The sequence below is a fragment of the Phyllostomus hastatus genome, unplaced genomic scaffold (genome assembly GCF_019186645.2).
Source record: "Phyllostomus hastatus isolate PE091 unplaced genomic scaffold, TTU_PhHast_1.1 phas_contig_29, whole genome shotgun sequence".
NCBI classification, from domain to species: domain Eukaryota; kingdom Metazoa; phylum Chordata; class Mammalia; order Chiroptera; family Phyllostomidae; genus Phyllostomus; species Phyllostomus hastatus.
Genome location: NW_025333835.1, coordinates 43,868,901 through 43,888,490, shown reverse-complemented (window position 1 = coordinate 43,888,490; position 19,590 = coordinate 43,868,901). Strand labels below are relative to the sequence as shown.

The 19,590-nt window shown below is 50.5% G+C and overlaps 1 protein-coding gene across 2 annotated transcripts in view; it reads right to left on the bottom strand.

The window, feature by feature from the left end:
• LRCH1 (leucine rich repeats and calponin homology domain containing 1) overlaps nt 1-19,590 on the bottom strand; it is a 149,003-nt gene that overhangs the window by 65,014 nt on the left and 64,399 nt on the right. For both annotated transcript variants that reach the window (XM_045838953.1, XM_045838954.1), the window contains exon 2: nt 15,176-15,320. In XM_045838953.1, the coding sequence (XP_045694909.1) occupies nt 15,176-15,320 (145 nt within the window). The remainder of the gene's footprint in view (nt 1-15,175; nt 15,321-19,590) is intronic.

Genomic DNA, 19,590 nt, shown 5'->3' with positions numbered 1-19,590 from the left:
TCAGCGGAAGTCACAGATTCGGTGGCGGGGGTGGCCTGAGACTTCCTGCACCCCAGAACCCGGCCCCCCGAGTCCCTGCCCAGTCTGCGGATGGGAGGGCGCAGGGGCAGCTGGGAGGGGTGAGCGGGCGGGCGGGCGGGCAGGGGCTGTTCCCACGGCTGCGGCTCCTGCCTGTCCCCCGTGCTTCTCCGCTGAACGCCTCCCTGTTAGACTTATCTGTTTCCTCATTCCGCGGTGGAACTCCGCAGCCCAGCCCAGCATGAACCTGGCGAGGGCCTGGGCTTGCAAGATAAACTTCTCTTCTCGGTTTCAAATCCCTAACCAACCACGGAATTTCAGGCCAAACAAACCACGTACCTATTTCCAGCCTGGACAACCAAGAGCAGCCCGCGTAATCGCACGAGTAACTTTTTCTCACTCACCATCTCCAACCCCAGGACTCCACCTACCATCTCTCTGGGAAACCGTGAACCCCAAGAACCACCCCGCCCCCACCACTGACTACCCGGTGTGCAGAGAGAAACAGAAGTAATGATATGAAATCACTAACCATCGCAAATCTATTAAGAAAATGTCAGGTGGGGCGGGGCGAAGTGGTGGCAGGAAAAAGGAGACAACCGTACTTGAACAACAATTTAAAAAGTCACAGTGAACCGCGTCTGGAGGGCCACCGAGGAAGCAGGCCAGGTTTCCCCGCAGGGCCCCCAGGGCGGCTCACCCTGGGGGGGGTCTCAGCTGGGGAGGGGCAGGAACGAGGGTGCAGTGCTTACTGTGTGTTCAAGTAGCTCCCTCTGTGCCCCACGTGGGCACCTGCAGCACCTTGCGATCACACTGCAGCCAAGAGAGTCTCCTTTCTCACGGGACACCTCACCTAACAGTGTTTTCCTGTTCTTTTTGCGCAACCTACGCCACTTTCGTTGAAGCCACAGTTTAACTCGTCCCTGTTTCGAATACGACACTTGACTGCTACCTGTCTTCCTGCACACGCAACCGCGAACCACATCCAGGGAGAACCATTTCCTTCTCCCGCTTGGTCCGCTCTGAAGAACCCACTCGGGCAAATGTCGCACCCGTGTTTCCCTAATGACTATCCCCCCTCCAGTGCCAGGCTCCCCCTCCCGCCCACCACCCTCCAATGTCTTCCACAATTACCAACAAAGGAGAACACTGCTTTAGGCTGCCCGGTCCTACTTAGGTCGGCTTCCATTCTGTAGCTACACAAACCAGAGAGAAAACTGTAGTTCTATTTCACATGAAATTATTAGTCTCGAATGAGACCGTGTACAGGCATAACATCCTGGAGTCCACGTTTAAATCTAACCGGGACAGCAGGGGCGCCCCCCACGGCTTGAATGTGCCGATCGTTTGGAGACGGAGCACGTGTCAAACCCAGAAACACGGCATCCTCGTGTCGACGGAATCTTGAGCCACTTCTTGAAGACTGTTAGCAACCCGTCCCCCCCAGACACGGAGGCCACAGTCTGAGAAGGGGAGGGGGCGACTTTGGAAAAGAGAGAACGGAAAGAAACGCAGGCTGCACACAGTGAGTGTCCGCGGCCACCCGGCACCCGGGCTGTGCCGGCCTCGCGCGGCGCGGCCCCGCGGCACGTACCTGCACCGTATTTGGCCGCTGCCTCCGAGCGGGTTTCCCACGGTAGCAGCCCGTCGGTCTCCTCTTGAGTATAAATAAAGCCTTTCTTAAAATATCCCATTCTGCACCCCTCACGGTCAGCCAGGGCCATGACCGAGGTCTGCAGTTCGATTTCAAAGTGCAGTGATGGGTAAGTCACCCTCCTCAGTTACTCCTCCTCCTTTTTTTTTTTCCCCCCGAGAGCTTTCCAGGTCACGTGCAGGAGACTGCGGCTTGCTGTGACCGAGAAGGTGCAGCACCTGCCTGTCTTGGCTTCTCCTCCAGGCCACTCCACCAAAGCCCTGGAAGTATATGCTTTTGCTTTACTGCTTTTTTTTTTTTTTCAGGATACAAGAAAGGCATACTGATTCTCACTTCAAGGAGAACAGGACACTCAGATCAACTTTTACCCAGGGACACGGAGTTAATGAAAAAAGAAGTAATAAAGCCCTGGCTGGATGGCTCTGCTGATTATAGAGTGTTGCCCTGTGCACCAAAAGGTTGCAGGTTCAATTCCTGGTCAGGGCACAAACCCAGGCTGTGGGTTTGATCCCCAGTCGGGACACACGCCAGAGGCAGCTGTCTGATGTCTTTCTCTCCCACCTTCCTCTCTCTCTCAAAATCATCCTCGAGTGAGGATTTTTAAAAAAGTAATAAAAATTAAGATGCCTAAGCATGATTACTCATCATTTGCTTCACCCTGGATTTCTAAGACCTTTGGATGGGCCACGTGGACTGGCTGGCATGCATGAATGTAAGCCTATGTGTGTTCTCTCTTTCCCACTCACCCTCCAAGGAAATGAGCCTTCACAGAACTTCCACCGTGTAACTTGACCATCGCCGATAATTCAGTTCCACTTAACCACCCGAATACTCTTTACAACAGTCCTCTGAAACCCACTTCCTTTACTCAAATACCAGACCTTAGCCCCGTTTTTCCTAACCCATACTGTAACTCGTACGCTATGCCACAAAACTTGAGTCCACAGCACTCGACAAACATTCCTGGGGTCGCTATCACAGACGAGGCGCTGTGCTGGGCACTTAGACGATCAACATCTTATTTATTATGTCTACAACGGCCCTATGACATCAGCACCCAACCTCCTACTTTTCAGACTCAAGAGTGGACCTTGCCTTGGCTGGCATAGCTCAGTGGATTGAGCGCGGGCTGCGAACCAAAGCATCGCAGGTTCGATTCCCAGCCAGGGCACATGCCTGGGTTGTGGGCCATGGCCCCCAGTAACTGCACATTGATGTTTCTCTCTCTCTCTATCTCCCTCCCTTCCCTCTCTAAAAATAAATAAATAAAATCTTAAAAAAAAAAGAGTGGACCTTGTCCAGAACAGTTAGAAAACCTGCTCCCAGGTGCCTCGTCAGTCTGCGCTGCGGTTTGAAACCGGGCAGTCCAGACTTCGGGCCCCAGTCTGTGACGGGCCCTCCTATAACCCAGCCTCGTCTCACGGCCTGTGGAGCGAGCGGGAAGGGAAGGAAAACCAAGGGACCAGCGGCAGGGCCCCGCATCCCCAGCAGGAGGCAGCGAAGCCCCGGGCGGGAGGCTCACCGGCTGAGTTGCACGTGGAAGAGAGAGTCAGATGTCACTTCCGAGACCCCACGCCGGGATGCCAGCGGGAAGCAGTCCCAGCCTGGACCAGAACAAAGACCCAGGAGTCCCAGCTGAAGAAGGAAGGACACGGGCTCGTGCGGCCCGTGCCGCGTGCTGAGGAGTGGGTGGGCGTTTGGGAGACCCTGGGTGTTGGACGGCGGGGCACACGAGGCGTCGCGCTCCAGCGGGCCAGACAAGCGGAGACCCTATGGGAGCCGCACGAGGCGTGAGGTCCGCAAGGGGAGGTTCCAGGCCCGAGGGCCGAGCTTTGGGAGAGGCTCGGCCTCGAGGTGCAGGAAGAGAAGGGACCCCCAGGCACCGGAGCCGAGAAGAAACAGAAGCAGACAGGAAAGTGGGCAGGGAAGCGTGTGCCCCAAGCCAAAAGGGCTGCTCAGAAAGTCCGAAAAGGCTCTCCCACCCGCCCCCCAGGGGAAGTTCCATCCGGAAAGCGGAGGAGCTGGGGAGAAGGGGAAACCCCGAGCACACGTCACAAAAGGTTCCTGCGAAGTCTGACCCCCGGTGAGTGGCGGGTGAATTCTTGGCCCTTCAGAGCCCTCACTCCTGTCTGAAGTGAATGACACACTGTCACCGACAGATAAATGACAATGAGCAGGCAAATAAATATTTGTCTGTGTTTAAAAGGTGCTCAATAAGGGGTCGATCAGCCTGGATGGTGGCTCTGGGCAGCACACGCCGCGCTGCGTCACGCCCTGGGCCCTCCCCTCCCCTGCGTGTGCCCCAGCGGGTCCGTCGGTGCGTTCGGGCCGCGCCCATGACGTGGCCCCTGAGTGCGATGTCCTGGCATGCTCCCCGCCCTCATCTTCTCTTCCCACCTGGGGTCTGTCCCTCCCTGGAGGGTTCTCTGGGTGACAAACACTCCTCGTTTGCAACCCAGGGTGCCGAACAGCGCTGTGCTGAGGCCTGGGAACAGCAGGGCCTCCGGAAAAGAGAGAAGTGTTGGGAGCTGCGTGGAGAGCCACAGTATCGATTAGCAGGATACACAGGCTTTTTTAAAAAAGCCTACCTATTGACATGCAACAGAACACTTCTCCACAGAGTGTATTTGGGGGGCCTGCCATGGACCCAAGGGGACCCCCGAGGTTGGAAACAAATCACACCTTTTCTCCCACGGAGGCCGGTGGGTAACTTCTCTCCGGACCTGCCACTCCCTAGTCACCAACAAACAGACGAATTAAACGCCGAGTAGCATGGACCGGTTTTCTTAAATTATCTTCACATTCCTTTTTGCTGTGGCTGCCAGGTGCCGGATGGAGTATCCGAAAAGCACGGCCTGATGTCACGAGTCAAAGCAGGTGAGTGGAGATCCGTGGGTGGCCCAGCTCCGGGTGATCCGCCGCCACAAGTGGCCAAACCGCCTGTTTATCTGCATCTCCCCGTTCCAAGAGACGATCTCTCATTCCCTCCGTCCCACTAGCCCCACTAGTCTGTCCCACTGGTCCCACTCGGTCCAGCAAACACGCAGGTGCTCCGAGGAAGGACAGGAGAGGACAAAACGCCTCACGGAACTACCTGCTCTGGTCGCCGCCCCACCCCGTGTCACCCGAACACCCGAGCTCTGCCGTCTTTTGAGAGGAAGAACCGCAGAATGTGTTCTTGTCTCTGCCCTGAACAAGTGCTACTGGAAATTCTTTTCCTCATCCTGTTATCCAGATTTCCCTCCCTGAGTTCGCCGAGCACACGCCTTCCTTTCAGAAGTAGGCTATTACTATTATTTTTAACATCGTATTCTGCAACTTCCCAGCCACGGTAGCATCTGTATTCCTTTGGAAAAGGAAGTGATGTATCCCGATGGGGACTGGGAAACTAGGAGAACCAGTGCTGTGTCTCGTTTCTCAAAAGCCACTCTGATACAAACTTCTCTCATCTGCCCGGTGACTGTAACGTTACCGATAAGCGAGTAAGGCCGCCAGGAGGGCCCCCGGGAAGCGCGGCCTGGCCACTGGGCCCGCAGACTGCAGTCAGCGCCACCGCCTGCAGCCCTGACTCCGGGTGCCCGTTACTTCCAGGCACCAGGGAAGGAGGAGGGTGCTAATGAGACAAAAGAGGCAGACTTCAACAAAGACAGGACTGAAGATGACGAAGGCAAATTCTCACAAACTCCAATTTAGAAGGGGCCAAGGCTTCAGGATTACCTCTCAGCCAGGTTTGCAATCGAATAACCAGAACAACTTGCAGAAATTTACTGGCAAGTCAAAGTTTTTTCAGCCCACCAACAAAGTGTACTATTGAAAGACTAAGACACCTGGCTGGATAGCTGAGTTGGTTAGAGCGTCATCCCGATACAACAAGGCTGCGGGTTCGATCCCCGGTCGGGGCACATACAGAAAACCACCGATGAGTGTGTAAAATAAGTGGGGCAACAGAACAACGCTTCCCTCTCTCTCACAATCAATACACTCAGAAGATAAGGGAGGGCATAAAGTTTCACCAGCGAGTCAAAACGTGTGGCCCTCGCACACACGACACACTCCACTCACAAAGAGTCTTTTCAAGGAAAGAATCCGACGGCACCACGCTCCCCTGCATGCGAAGGATCGCTGGCCTTCCATGGCCGCAGAGTTCAAAGGCATTCTTGTGCTGGAGCGCCACCCCCAACGTAAAGAAATGAGAACTCCGAAAGAGATTAAGAAATCTGAACAAGAGAATTAGAAGTCCAACCTCCAACGAACAGGGCGTACCCAAAGAAGACGGAAAGAAATCACAGTGAAATATTCAAACATAAACGGGCACAGATACGTTAGCGTTGATGAGAGCCAGGCGTCTTCAGACTCAGGGGAGAACATAAGCTGTATAGCAAAGCAAGTAAAAATAGTGTGATGCATACAGAATAAAGTCCAGAAGCGCCAAAGACAAAGGAGATACGGGAAGAAATAAAAGGAGGACATGTGGGAGGTTTTTCTGAAAACCCAAAGCATTTAGACGAGCAACAAAGAATTTCTCTGCAGCAAAACAGGGGCCAGAAAACACAGTATCTTTAAACACAACGGAAAGAACTGCCCACCTAAAACTTTGTATTCATGTAACCTAAAGCTCTGTACCAATAATGTGACACGTCTTTCAAGGGCGGGGAGCAAAGGCATTTCAGGAAAAGACTGCGTTTACCACAAACGCACCCTCACCAAAGGAACTGCTTCCAAGTGCACGTTAGAAAGGAGGGCGGACTCTCAAACTGGTGAGACAACACAAGGAGAGACAGCGAAGGCTCGGGTGCGAGCAGGGCTGACCGCCGGCAAGCAGCAGTGGACCGGCAGCCAGGCAAACTCCACGGTGGGCCTAAAATAAGGAATAAAGGTAATATCTAGGTTTGCAGACAGGAGCTGGCAAATGTACACTTTCTTTCTCTTTTTTTAAAGATTTTATTTTTTTTTAAGAGAAGGAAGGGAGAGAGAAAGGAAACGAGAGAGAAGCATCAATGTGCGGTTGCTGGGGGTCATGGCCTGCAACCCAGGCATGTACCCTGACTGGGAATTGAACCTGCGACACTTTGGTTCGCAGCCCGTGCTCAATCCACTGAGCTATGCCATCCAGGGCTAAATGTACACTCTCTATAAATGCTATTACTTTGGGGAAGACAACATAACTTTCAAAATCTATTCTATAGAAAATGCATGGGCCAAGGAAGTGATACAGAAAATCTGAAGATTTAGCAGTGACTTAAAAAAAATACTGTATATTAAAACTTTCAGGCATCAGCTGAAACACCGAGCACAGTGCAATCCCTGGCCCTAAAGGCGTCCATAAAACACAAAATTCCTGGCTGGCATAGCTCAGTGGATTGAGCACCAAGTGTCAATTTGGTGGATTGAACCAAAGGGTCTCAGGTTCAATTCCCAGTCAGGGCACATGCCTGGGTTGCAGGCCATGACCCCCAGCAACTGCACCTTGGTGTTTCTCTCTCTCTTTCTCCCTCCCTTCCCTCTCTAAAAAATAAATAAAGTCTTAAAAAAAACACAAAATTAACTAAAATGTAATGAGCAAAATATCCAGGACTCGAGGAATTAGAAAAAGTATAAACCTGTAAGAACATGTTAGAATACATGATAAGTAAAATTTACATTTTCTTTATGTATAAGAAATTAAGGACACAGAAAATAAAAAACCAAAAGGATGGGAACGACCATCATGAATGATTGTTTTAAATGCTAAAGACAGACACACATCTGAAAAAAATGAATAAAGGGAAGCGACACATACATTTAGAGTACTACAAGCCAACAGCGGGAACCAGCTATAAATACAAGTATGAGACTTTTACATCGCAAAGGCCGCCCCTCGTTAGGTGTGACCTCGGCCTCCTGGGGAGATTTTCTAACAGGCTTTACCGCTTTGACCCTGTGCCCACAGGGCCAGCAAGGATGCGCAGCCTTCGAGGAGGTAACAAGGTGACAGTGCTGAGCCAACAGTGTCCGGCCAAGAGCCCAATCCCACTAATTTCTATTCATCTTATTTGCGGAGCGGCGTGGCCTGGGCACGCATTCCTGGGCGCCACACATGGTTTCCAGTCTGAAGCAACGGCTATGGAAGGGGCCCCCCCCCCGGGAGTTCCCCGAATCCCCTGCCTCCTCCCCCGCGTCTGAGCCCTCCTTTCCTTTCTGTCCCTCCTCCCTCCCACAGCACCTGTGACGAGCGGGCCCACTGGAATGTCGTTGGAGGAAATATGAGGAGCTGACTCCTGGCGAAACAACCATGTTTCAAAAGCCTTTTGTCTGTTCCAGTTAGAAAAATAAATGTGATTGGCAGCTGGTGCATGGGGGGCCTGCGGAACGAACTGTGGGAATCACTGTAAGCAAAAACAAAAACAAAAACGAAAAAACCCACAAACTATCCAATAAATTAGGAGCAGGTCTTCACCCCATCTGAAGACGGCCAGCCTGCAGCACCAAGATCCTAAAAACCTCTCTGATGACCAGAGGCAGGGCTGGAAACAAAACCAGGACACTCTGCCAGCGATCCAGCCCTCGGAGTCGTAACGTGCCTTTTGGGTCTCGTGCCCCGCCCCCTCCTTTTTTTTCCAGTACAAACACTGAGCTAAAGCCGAGTCCATAATCAGGTGGTGCGCACCATGGAAAAATCCTCGTCGGAAGCCTTGCCAAGTGCCGGGCCGTAAGAAAAGGGAAGGAACCTGATCAGGCCCCACCTTGGAAACAGGTGCCCAGAAAGTGCACCGGAACAGGCGAGGCCTCGGCCGGACCCCGGCGGCCACGGCCCACCTCCCTCGGGACAAGCAACATTTTCACATTTTTTTAAAGATTGTATTTATTCATTTTTAGAAAGGGAAGGGAGGGAGATAGAGAGAGAGAGCGAAAGATCAATGTGCGGTTGCTGGGGGCTGTGGCCTGCAACCCAGGCATGTGCCCTGACTGGGAATCGAACCTGCGATGCTTTGGTTCACAGCCTGCACTCAATCCACTGAGCTACGCCAGCCAGGGCTCTACATTTTCAAATTTTAAGATAACACAACAGCTCGGTGTCTTCCTGTCCATCTGCCACTTCACAAGACAGGCTGGCTGCCAAAGGCCAGTCCCAAAATACGTAAAGTATTCTCCTTTTTTTCCCCTTGGCGGGAGATAAGAAAGATCTTCATCGAAGGATGTAGGAGTTGCAGGTTTGTCTTGCATGGAACAGACCGCCTCATGTTTCCCAGGTCAGGAAGACACCGTCCGTTTCATCGGTGCCGAGAACCAAAGGATGCCACCTTACCGTGGAAACTTCCTTCAGAAACGTCAGTGCAAGGAGCCTGAAGGATAAAATTCAGTCCTCAGAAACAACAAAGATGAATGCATGCACAAGGAGAAAATATAAAATCTCCATTTATAAAAATAGAGCTCCATACGGCAACTCGGGTTGAACAGGACGCTGCAACCAGTCCTTCCGACAGAGAGCTCTGCTCTGAGGATTAGAGATTACTGCTCCGCGTGCCCCCCCCCAGCCCACGCAGGAATGTGGGGATACAGGTTATACAGCCAGGAAGCAGGCAGGCTCCTTGAGCGCATTGTTCGGCAGCCAAAAAGGATGCCAAGCTTCAGACAAAGCAGCCAAAACAGAGATGTGATAACACTTTGTTAAAAAAAAAAAACAAAAAACCACCATCCTCGTCTTTGCACGCCATGCCTCCGAATCCACTCCCGTTGGTTTGGGAGAGAAAGGAATTGCGAGGAGGAAGCCAGCTCCCGGCCCTGCGCACTTCATGCTCGGAAAGCACAGCCAGTCACAGAGAGTTCTGGAAGCGACGTGATCAGAGGCTGTTAAGACCTTCCATTTGTTGGCAGCTTCTCCTGTTCCTGAAGCTTCTCCTGTTCCTGAACCGCTCCGAGATGACACTTGCGAGCTGAGGGCCCTATGCTCAGGACCACCCCCCCTCCCCCACGAGGGGGCCGGGAGTTCCGCCCCTCTGGGTTTGTCTGTGATCCGAAGGTCCCTCGGAGTCGGCCACAGCAGCCTCCCCAGCGTCTTAAAATAGGCTTGCAACTTCTCGAGGATTTCCTGTGGCACTCAGGCTCAAAGGTGTTTGTTCCTCCATAGAGACGGATCTTGCTCAATCTCTTTGATCGCTCCTGGCCCGGTTCCCCGGTTCCTTGGGTAAAGACACTCACGGCACCACAGGCAGAGGCCCAGGGGCGCACACGCCACGCTGACGCAGCCTGTTGTTGCGAGCGCCCAGAAGCGAAGCTTAGCGCTGAGGTCCTCTGCACACAGTCTACATCAGCAGCAAAAACTCCATGTTTTCTGCAAACATGACTTTTCAGCCACACGAAGAAATGCAGAAAACACCAGTTTTTAACTGCATTTAACAGCGAAGTTTGGTTTTTGGTTTTTACAGGTTTTTTTTTTTTTTAACACGTCCCAATGAAACCCGCCGCTCTCTAAGACAGGAATTGGGTTCCGGGCACCATGCAACCATCTGACATTCAAAGATAACGTCCCTGACAGATGCTATCAGCCGAGAGATTGGGCCGGGGCAGTGACCTGTCACCGCCACTCCCATCATCTCTGTTGTCATCGCCGTCACCATCGGCATCAAATATTCATGGCTTTACTCTGCTGGGAAAGCCAACATGGCTCACAGGGCATCATCTGTGTTGCATGTTTCCCGCACATGCAAAGTAGCCTCATGCGGCAGCTCTCCTGCTTTGAAACACACACGGTGAGTCACGTCTACGTGAGATTTACTTAAAAAGAGAAGGAAGTGCTAACTAGAGAAACACCAGGTTTGATTTTCAGAGCAGAAACATGAAAACTGCAAATCTAAAAAGCCGCTTTTCTTTCTGCACTCGTGTACCTAACGATGTTTCACTCCTATTCACAGACACACGAGGAACAATTCTAAGTCCCGCAGAAAAGGAAGTGTTCTCAGGGGCTTATCTCCCAAACCTGATGAGCTTGCCTGCTGGTTCAAGCTCTTCCAGAACGGACTGTCTAAGACGCGTCCACGTGAAGTGTGTGCTCCAAGGCAGTTCACGGCATTTCTTCAGCATCCTGAAGTTCAGCGAGCCTCCCCCACTGCGTCTCAGTGAGGGACGGTGCCGTGACTGGAGTCCACCCTGTCCGGAATGCAAGCTCCCTGTGACACGGCGCCCCATTTATGACACCACAGACAGGACCCTGGGTGGAAGGCGACTCAGAAGTCCTCCCAAGGCACTGTGTTCGCAGCATCCGGGTCCCTCGCTTCTTTCTCTCAAGTACCGTATTTTGCCGTGTATGATGCGCACTTCTTGCCCAGATTTTTGAGGCAAAAATAAGGATACACATTTTACCTGGGTAGTGCTAATTCTGTGTCTACATAAATTTATTTATGCGTCTGCGTTAAAAGTGTAACTCTAGGAAGCAATAATGATATCCGTATGCAAAATAATACGCTAGAATACAATCATCGGTTTTATATATAAATAAAAAAACTGAATTAAAAAAATTAAAATGAAACTTTTTTTTCCTGAAAGTTTGGGACAAAAACATGGATGCGAGTTACACACGGCAAGATACGGCAAAAGGGCTAACAGCCTCTCCTCCAAAGGCCAAGAGTCTACACGGGCCCACCTAGCCTCTTGGCCCAACCAAAGAAGAAACACACTTTATTCTGCTGACTCAATTTTCACGAGGGGCAGAAAAGACATGAAAAGGCCACCGTGCCCAACCCTGGCTGTCCTGGAGGGGTCATACGTCACGGTCACACACAAGCACCGTAGGCTGAACCCCTCCTGGCTGTCGGGGGTCTGTTCGAGGACAGGAAGAGCTCACACAGCCAACACCACCACCGTGCGAGTGATGTCACCAAACACCTTGGACAACGGGCAATTTAATGGCCCTGGAATTTTCTGGCAACGACTACCTATTTGACCAGAGACATGTGTGACACATAAATCCTTTAGGCAAATACGGCAGTCTACCTCAAAGCGCTCCCAGAGAAATAACCCAGTTCCAAGAGTCCAATTCCTAGAAGGCAGGTTTCACCGAACCCGGTATTCGAGCAGGAGGTCAAGGCCTTACAACTGAACAAACAAGGGGCCCGTCTCCCGGCCACTTTAAAGCCGGCCCTCCTACTTCATGCCCACGAAGTCAATTTGACAGAAGATATCATAACAGTTGAAAGGATGAACACACATTTTTGTTTTATTTTATTTCATCCTTGCCCAAGGACATGCTTATTGGTTTTAGAGAGAAGGAAAGGAAGGGAGAGAGGCAGAGACACATCAATTGGTTGCCCCTTGTTCACACCCCAACTGGAGACAGAACCTGCAACACAGGTCTGTCCCCTAACCAGGAATCGAACCTGTGACCTTTCAGTTCACAGGCTGATGCCCAGCCAACTGGGCCACACCGGCTGGGGCCACACATTCATAACCTACCCTGACACAATACACCTCTGGAGAGTAAGAGCCGTCCTCTTTCCTAACTTTCTCCCTTTAGTTTCTCCATTTTCTCCATCAACTCCTTCAAAGAGTCGTAACTCAACACTAGAGACGAGGTCAGACATCTAAGCCTGTAAGAATTTTAATGAGTTTCTGCCCTGGCTGGCGTAGCTCAGTGGATTGAGCACACGGGCTGCAAACCAAAGGGTCGCAGGTTCGATTCCCAGTCAGGGCACATGCCTGGGTTGTGGGCCACACGAGAGGCAACCACACACTGATGTTTCTCTCTGTTTCTCCCTCCCTTCCCCTCTCTAAGAAAATAAATAAATAAAATCTTAAAAAAAAAGAATTTTTATGAGTTTCTTTGGGCCAAACTGACGACAGTTGCCAGGAAGCAACATCTCAATGGACTGAGAAAACGCTCAGGAGAACGGCAGTTCTGCACCTTATTTGTACATTAGAATCAAAGGAGAACACATAAGGGGGTTCCATGTTACCATCGGCATTCGGCCAGAAAAGGGGAGCAAAGAGAACTAGACACTGAACTTCACAAACTGGGGAGCGCCAGCCTGCTTGCTAGCCAAGAAGCTGGAGCCTCACACTCCCAGGGGACCACAGCACTGCTCCGCCAATGGGATCAACGCTCCTCCTTTCCCCGCTCAGGTCCCAGATTGCTGGGGGCGCAGGGGGTGGTGCTGGACCACAGGGGCCGGTAGATCTGCCTTAGGGGACAAACCCATTCAAAGCCCATGAAAGCCTGAGAAGTTCATTGGTTCCTATGAAAAGCACCTGGTCCATCCCAAACTGTCTTTCTCTCTCTCTCTCCCCGTCCCCCTCCTACCCAGTAGTGTGCTCCCACGTTCTCTCTCCTTAGCACCCGCCACCGGAGCAGCCGACACCAGCTAAGCCACTCAAATGGGCACTGAGACCGCTGGGCGGGCGGCCACCAGCAGGCTCCAAAGGGCTGAGCTTGAAGATGAAGCAGAAACTCCGGACACTGGCTTCTGCTCCGGCCTTGTTGCAGACACAGGGTTGGACTGTTGCCATGGTGAGACGGAGGGAGATGGGACACGGGGAACCAGGGGCAAGCTTCTGTCTCCACACAAATAAAGGACGCCACACCACTGTCTCCCTGGGGGTGGGCACCTGGAACGCTTTCCTCGTGACCCCGTGGAAGAGCCTGACTTCCATGGACAGCAACGTGTAATGCACGGGTGACAGCTTAGGGAGGTGGGAGAAAGCAAAGCAGGGAAACCTCTGGGGTTGGTGAACACCTACTTTTTTCCCTAGGTGAGTCTAGGAGAGTTAACAATCAACACACAAACAGTAAAAACGAGGGCATTTGTGGTCTCTGCTCTGGTGGGACACTGTTCCCTAAGGGGTCTGGAAAAGGAAATTACCCTGACACTCCAAAGGGATGTTGCTGGAGATGCAAAGACAGTGGCCGGGCTCCGTGAAGGTCAAGATCGACCTTTGTCAAGGACTATCCGGGCCTAGGACTCAACTACTGGCCATGACTAGGCTTTGGTTAAGAAGTTTTCATGTCAGAGCACCCTCTGTGGTTGCTGTCGGTCTCTTCAGCTGTAACACCACCGTGCAGGCCGCCCCTGGGCTTGGCGGGTTTACCGGGAGGCCCCTTTTCCGTCCCCAGAGCAGAGAAACACCAAACAAAACAAAAAATAACCTCTATGGAGGGGAGAAAAGACAGAGGCAGACAACAAATTAAAGCATCACAGACAGAAAATAGAGCTTAAAGAGCAGGGTACACAAAGGCCCCTTCACCTCTTTCTCCCTTTCCGTCCCCCCAGGAATTCATCGCCGAACCTGGGGACTGTGGGCCACACGGTCCCTCCCCTGCCACCGTCCCTTCCACCGGCTTCTCTCTGTTCCTGTCCCGAAGGGCCGGGAACCATATTCCAGAACGTTCTTTCCACCATTCTACTCTCAACAAGGCTCAACGTGAAAACCGTACCCGAAGCAATTCTATTACTGCCTTTGAAGCAGAACACTTAACAAATTTTGAAATGAGATGACCTCATATTTGTAGAATTTTACACTTGGTCTCATCCCAGAAGAAAAATGTCATCCGCAGCCAAACGCCCCTCCGTGCACATGGACTCAATGCAAAGCTCCATCTGTCTGCTCACACGCAGAACTGCCAGAGGCCAAAACACCGCAGCAGGACAGGAGGAGGCGCGGACCGGCCGATATCCCCTGGGGACACTCCCCCTGCGTGGGCTGGGACCAGAGGCCAGATGTTCTGGGGACGTGCTGGCTGCACCGGGCGGGCCGTCCCGACGAAACCGACGCTCTGCAGAGCTGACGGAGTCTGGTCTGTTCTCATGCAAGAAAGCTCCGGCTGGTCAGATGGACCAGGAACCAGGACAAACGGAAGCTCGGTCTACGATGAGCCTCTAGGTTATCCTAGCAGCAACCTATATCTTACTTACCAAAAAGAAGTTAAAGCCACTTAAAATATAGGAGGAAGGACCCGCCCCCAAAAAAGGAAGTATCTTCTGGAGGTCAGGCCCCCTGTAGTACCGGCTTCCCCTGCTAGGCGAGTGTTCTAAGAGACCATCTGGATCAGTGGACCAGCTGGTGTTGTTGTGAGAGGCTGCATTTGGCTTTAGTGAATGTTTTTGAGAGACTCTTTCAACACATTTGCCCGTTTCATGACTTGTGATTTATGAGCGCACCTGCCTACACGGGGCTGAGTGTAGGGCAGTTTTTGACCAGATCCCCACGTTCTTCTTACTTCCCTCCCCCAAAATCTATACCAACACCTGAAGACCACATACCAAGAACCTCCAAGCACCCAAGAGACAAAAAGTATAAATGTTGTCATGTAAATTATTTAAAAAAAAAACAACTTATCGTATTGACATTCGGAAAAGTCTAGCACCAAAAACAATATGAATGGCTTTATGAATGGATCAGAAAATGTATTTCTTAAATGATATTTGTGCGATTTACTGCCAAGGGCGATCAGCAGTTTCAAAGAGAAAAAAAAACTGATAGAAATGAAAGCATATTTTGACTTGCATTTTATCACCATCTTTAGCATTCACCCACCTCAAGTTTAAGTAGGTCAGCATCTGCAGGTTCACGATGGCCTCGGGGATGACCCGGATGCAGTTGTGATGCAGGTTAAGCATTTCCAGGGACACGAAATGGCACAGCTCCAACGGAACTTCAACCAGCCTGTTTTTAGACAAATCTGTGAGAAGAGGAAAGAATATTTTGTCAACACATCTTCAACAGAATCCAGGACAGTTTTATCAACTCTCATACTTCTTTCTTCACGTGCTTTGAAATAGTTACTATAACCTACATCTAGATCAGCATTATCATTTTCTGCACCGCCGTGAGTACGGTGTTAGGCTCTCCATTTATTAGCATAGTAGCCCAAGTTGTATGGAAAAGCAAAAAATACTGCTGCAACAGATTTAGCTCTCGGTATTAATTTGCAAATTCAGGGCAGAAAGAGGGGTAACTGAATCAATACTTACTTTCCACGTCATCTGAAAATTATTTCAAAATTACTCTCCCCTAGACAAGGATGTAAAACTGTATGCTTCAATATATCTGAGTACATATATTACCCCGGCATTTAATTTAATTTGGCATTCATAACATGTATTCTCCCTCGCCGTGTGACTTTCATGCCTTCTGCGAGCGAGCACACCGCAGATGCTACACAAAGACGCCACTCCCTAGATCACTGCCGCCTGCCGTGCACGAGGAGGACCAGCACCGTGCCTGCCCACGGCCTGCGCTGGAACTGGGCTCTCTCTCGGCCAGCCGTTGCCTTGGTCTGCAGAGCACAGCAAGCACACCTGAAGTCTGTAATGTCACCACTGCCACCGTAAAACACGCAGCACAGCCCTTCGGGTCTAAATCTGGGAAGGGCGGCGTCTCGCTGTCCCAGGACACGGAATCCAAGACGAGAGCCACCCTCTCAAACCAGGACTCCGCAATGGGGGATCACCCCACAGGTCAGCAGGGGGGACTCAGCTTAAGTAGGTCAACACTACGAGGCGACAGCAGTCACAGAGCCACCTTCATGGCGGTCCTTCCAACCCACAGGTCCGTAAACAAACAGAAAACAGGCCTGGGTGACTGTAGAGAGGGTTCTAAGAAGTTCTGAAGGAAAGTTCTGGTAACATTTAAACTACTCTAAACCATGTGAAAAGAAGGAAAGTCTCCAAACTCTTAGGTAAACAGGTGTAATATCGATGCTCTGACCTAACCAAGAAAGCCCATGCACATCGCTTCCCAGTACCGACCTCAGTTCTAAATCTGAAAACCAGCCAAGAGGACCGACCGCTACGGAAAAAGACAGGCACGCGATGACCAAGAGGGACTCCTTCCAGCAACAGAGGCCTTTGGGTTATTTACACCACTCGCCGTATAAACAGGAAAAGTGAAATGGTACATGAGCATCCCTAGAGATACTGTATTGTTTCACACGTCATGCAATGGACCGAGTTCAAGTGCGCGATTCGGCGCTCCCTAGTGATTTCCCCAAACAGTGTGCTCAGCACCACACACCAGTTGCAGAGCACGTGAGCACGTGTGTTCCTTCTGAGTGCCGCCGCTCAGTAAACGGAGAGCCATTCGCCCTGTCCTTGCGTGACTTATAACCACGACTGGGAGGAAATGCTTTCATTTACTGTTACCTCACGGACGCCTAGAAATGTTACCGTTACAGACGATCACTGCTACCATTACCGCTATCACTATGTCCTGTTACTAGGCAGGAGGCACCAGTCAATGACACGGGGTAAGAAAAGAAAGGACAGACCAAAATGGGAGAGAAAAAGACAAAATGCTACTGCCCCCCTGACGAGTACAGTGAAGTCATCCTTGTTCACACATGCGCATTCCAGCCCACTCTCCCTGGCTGCCAGGGGACACCGATGTCGTGCAAACTGTTCTCGTTACATTAACAATGGCTGGGCTTTTTCTGGACAGACTTTGCATATATGCATATATATATAAATAATATGGATTACATATCACAACATACGTAAATTTATATATATATATAATAATTTCCCACCAGCATTCTTATTCTTTCTCCACACAAAGAATTTCATTTCATTGGACAAGAAAGGAGGCCTCACCAAACCACGGGGTCCCACACACTAAATCAAGGGAAATGACTGAGACAAGCTTCCTTTCAGGAGTGCTTACAACCGAAACAGGCAAAGACTCCAGACGTTTCTTACATTTGTTCTTCCTGAAGCCCCACCGTGCGTGGCGGCGACCTTTGCGTGCAGTGATGCTGGGAACCGACCCAGAAAACGTTGAGGAGCTGCATCCTCCAGGTTCAGCCCGAAGGAAATTCCACCGAGGGTCCAGTGTACATTCAAACCCTCACCTCTCCCGAGACTCGCCAGAACTATACTCCCAGGTTCTGTGTTCTGATAACTACTTTAAATAATGTTTTTATTAGTTCCAGGACAGGGCTTTTCATAGAAACAGGATATCAAATTAATGATAGCAACCCCTGCAGTCTGAAAGCAGAAGATCAGTTCTAAATCTGCAACCACTTCAGATTTTGAGAAAGTTACTCAACTTTCTAGGTCTCTACTTCCAAATAGGTAAAATTAGAATACAGACACATGGGTGAATTTGAAAATTCTTTTCAGATCTAAGATTTCTGTGAGTAAGCAAAAGGTATCCAGAATTCAAGGATTCTCCATCAAAAGCATTCAGAACCCAAGTGATGTTTTTCACCGTAATAATCAACAGCAGCACTTAAATGTCACAATTATAAAATACAAACCCACATATAGTAAATATATGTGAATGTAAGTACATCCTTTTAATGGATTTGCCATTTCATTGTAGAAACTACATCCGATCTGAATTTTAGAAGTACTCTGATTTCAAACTTGGAGAAAATGTAATGGCAGGAGAATACGGTATAAAATGCCTTACAAATTACACTAATATTCAATTCTGGGCTAAGGTTTCTAACAGCATTATTAACCATCTGCTAGAAAACGATGCTGGGATAATGGTCTAATTAGCATGTGAGTCTGCTATTGTCGTTAAAACTTACAGCACAGATTTTATTCGCTCTCCCCCACAAACCTCAGGTTCACGGGGGACTTTTTCCACCCCCCTCCTCCCCAGCCACATCCTCCCTGTTCGTCTAACTTGCACCCAAGCGCAGAGGGCAAAGGCAGCGCACCTGGTGAAGCCTTAATGTTACATTGTTGATCTGCTCTCTCCTGTGTAAGCCTTTGCTTTGCGCTGCGCTGTTCTGCACACAGTTTTTCAGGAACGCTTTTATTGAAAGGAGTCTGACTACGACGCATTACAGATAAAGTTACGAGGTGTGGACAACGGGAATGCTCGAAGCCTGAGACTATTCTGCTGGCAACGAATGACAACCCCCACCTGCTGAGTTAGCGAGACGTTACCTGGGCAATGCCCCTACCCCCATCCTGGGAGCGTGCTCCAGTCTCTGCATGGGGAGGAAGAAATTACATCACAAAATCTACCCTGAGCTCTGACTCTCGCAATGCCTGTGGGAAAAGTCGCCTAGAGCAGCACCGTTCAAAGAAGAACAAAACTGAAGAACAGAGAGACAAAAGTTTTCCTCTCTTATTTGTTTAGGTTAATCACCCCAACGATGAATTATTAACATACTCATCAACACAGAGGCAGTCCTCTGTTCCGGCAGGAAGGGAAAACAACATCATTTCACTTTAAAGCAGGTCATCGTTTCTATCTGCAAGGTGAAATGAGGCACATGCGGAGGGAACCAGGAGGTAAGGTGTTCTGATGGTGCTTTTTCAAAAAAGTATGCATCAAGAGGTAAAATGCAGCTGGGTAACTAAGGTCCCCATTCCCTGAGCCCTTCCATCACACCAGACACAATACCAGCGGCTTTGCATCCGGCACCTCACACAAACCACCCACCTCTAGAGGAGGTCACGAGGCTCAGAAAGCTTCTGTGACAGGCCCAAAGTCAGAGGTAAGTCACTGTGGTCACGACTACCTCAGAGGCAGAAAGACAGACTCCAGAGCCACGCAAGGCCACCCTTTCGGCGTGGAACAGTGGCCAGCAAGGCCACGATGTGCCCCTGAAGCTAGACGCCCAGGGAGATCCAGCAACGAAATCTCCACTGCATTTCCACGTGTCCAAAACGCCATCAAAATAGAGCCGACACGTTCTGTGCCCAGTCCCGGCGGGGAAGCATGTGATAAGCACTATGCTCAAAACGAAAGCACTGAACACCACGGAGTGCTGAGAGGCTAAAGGCTGGAAGTGGCGGCAGGAAGCTTGGGAATTAGAAACCTTTGCGTAAGCTGCTAATTATGCTGACCTTACATAAGCACTGTGTTTCACTGAAGACATTAGCATGGGTTTTTAAATACACGACTTACTCTCCCCTACTTGTCTCCGAGTATCACTTAATTCTCAGCTAACTTTGTGACAAGAAGAGAGGAAGGGGGGAGGATCCAAAAAG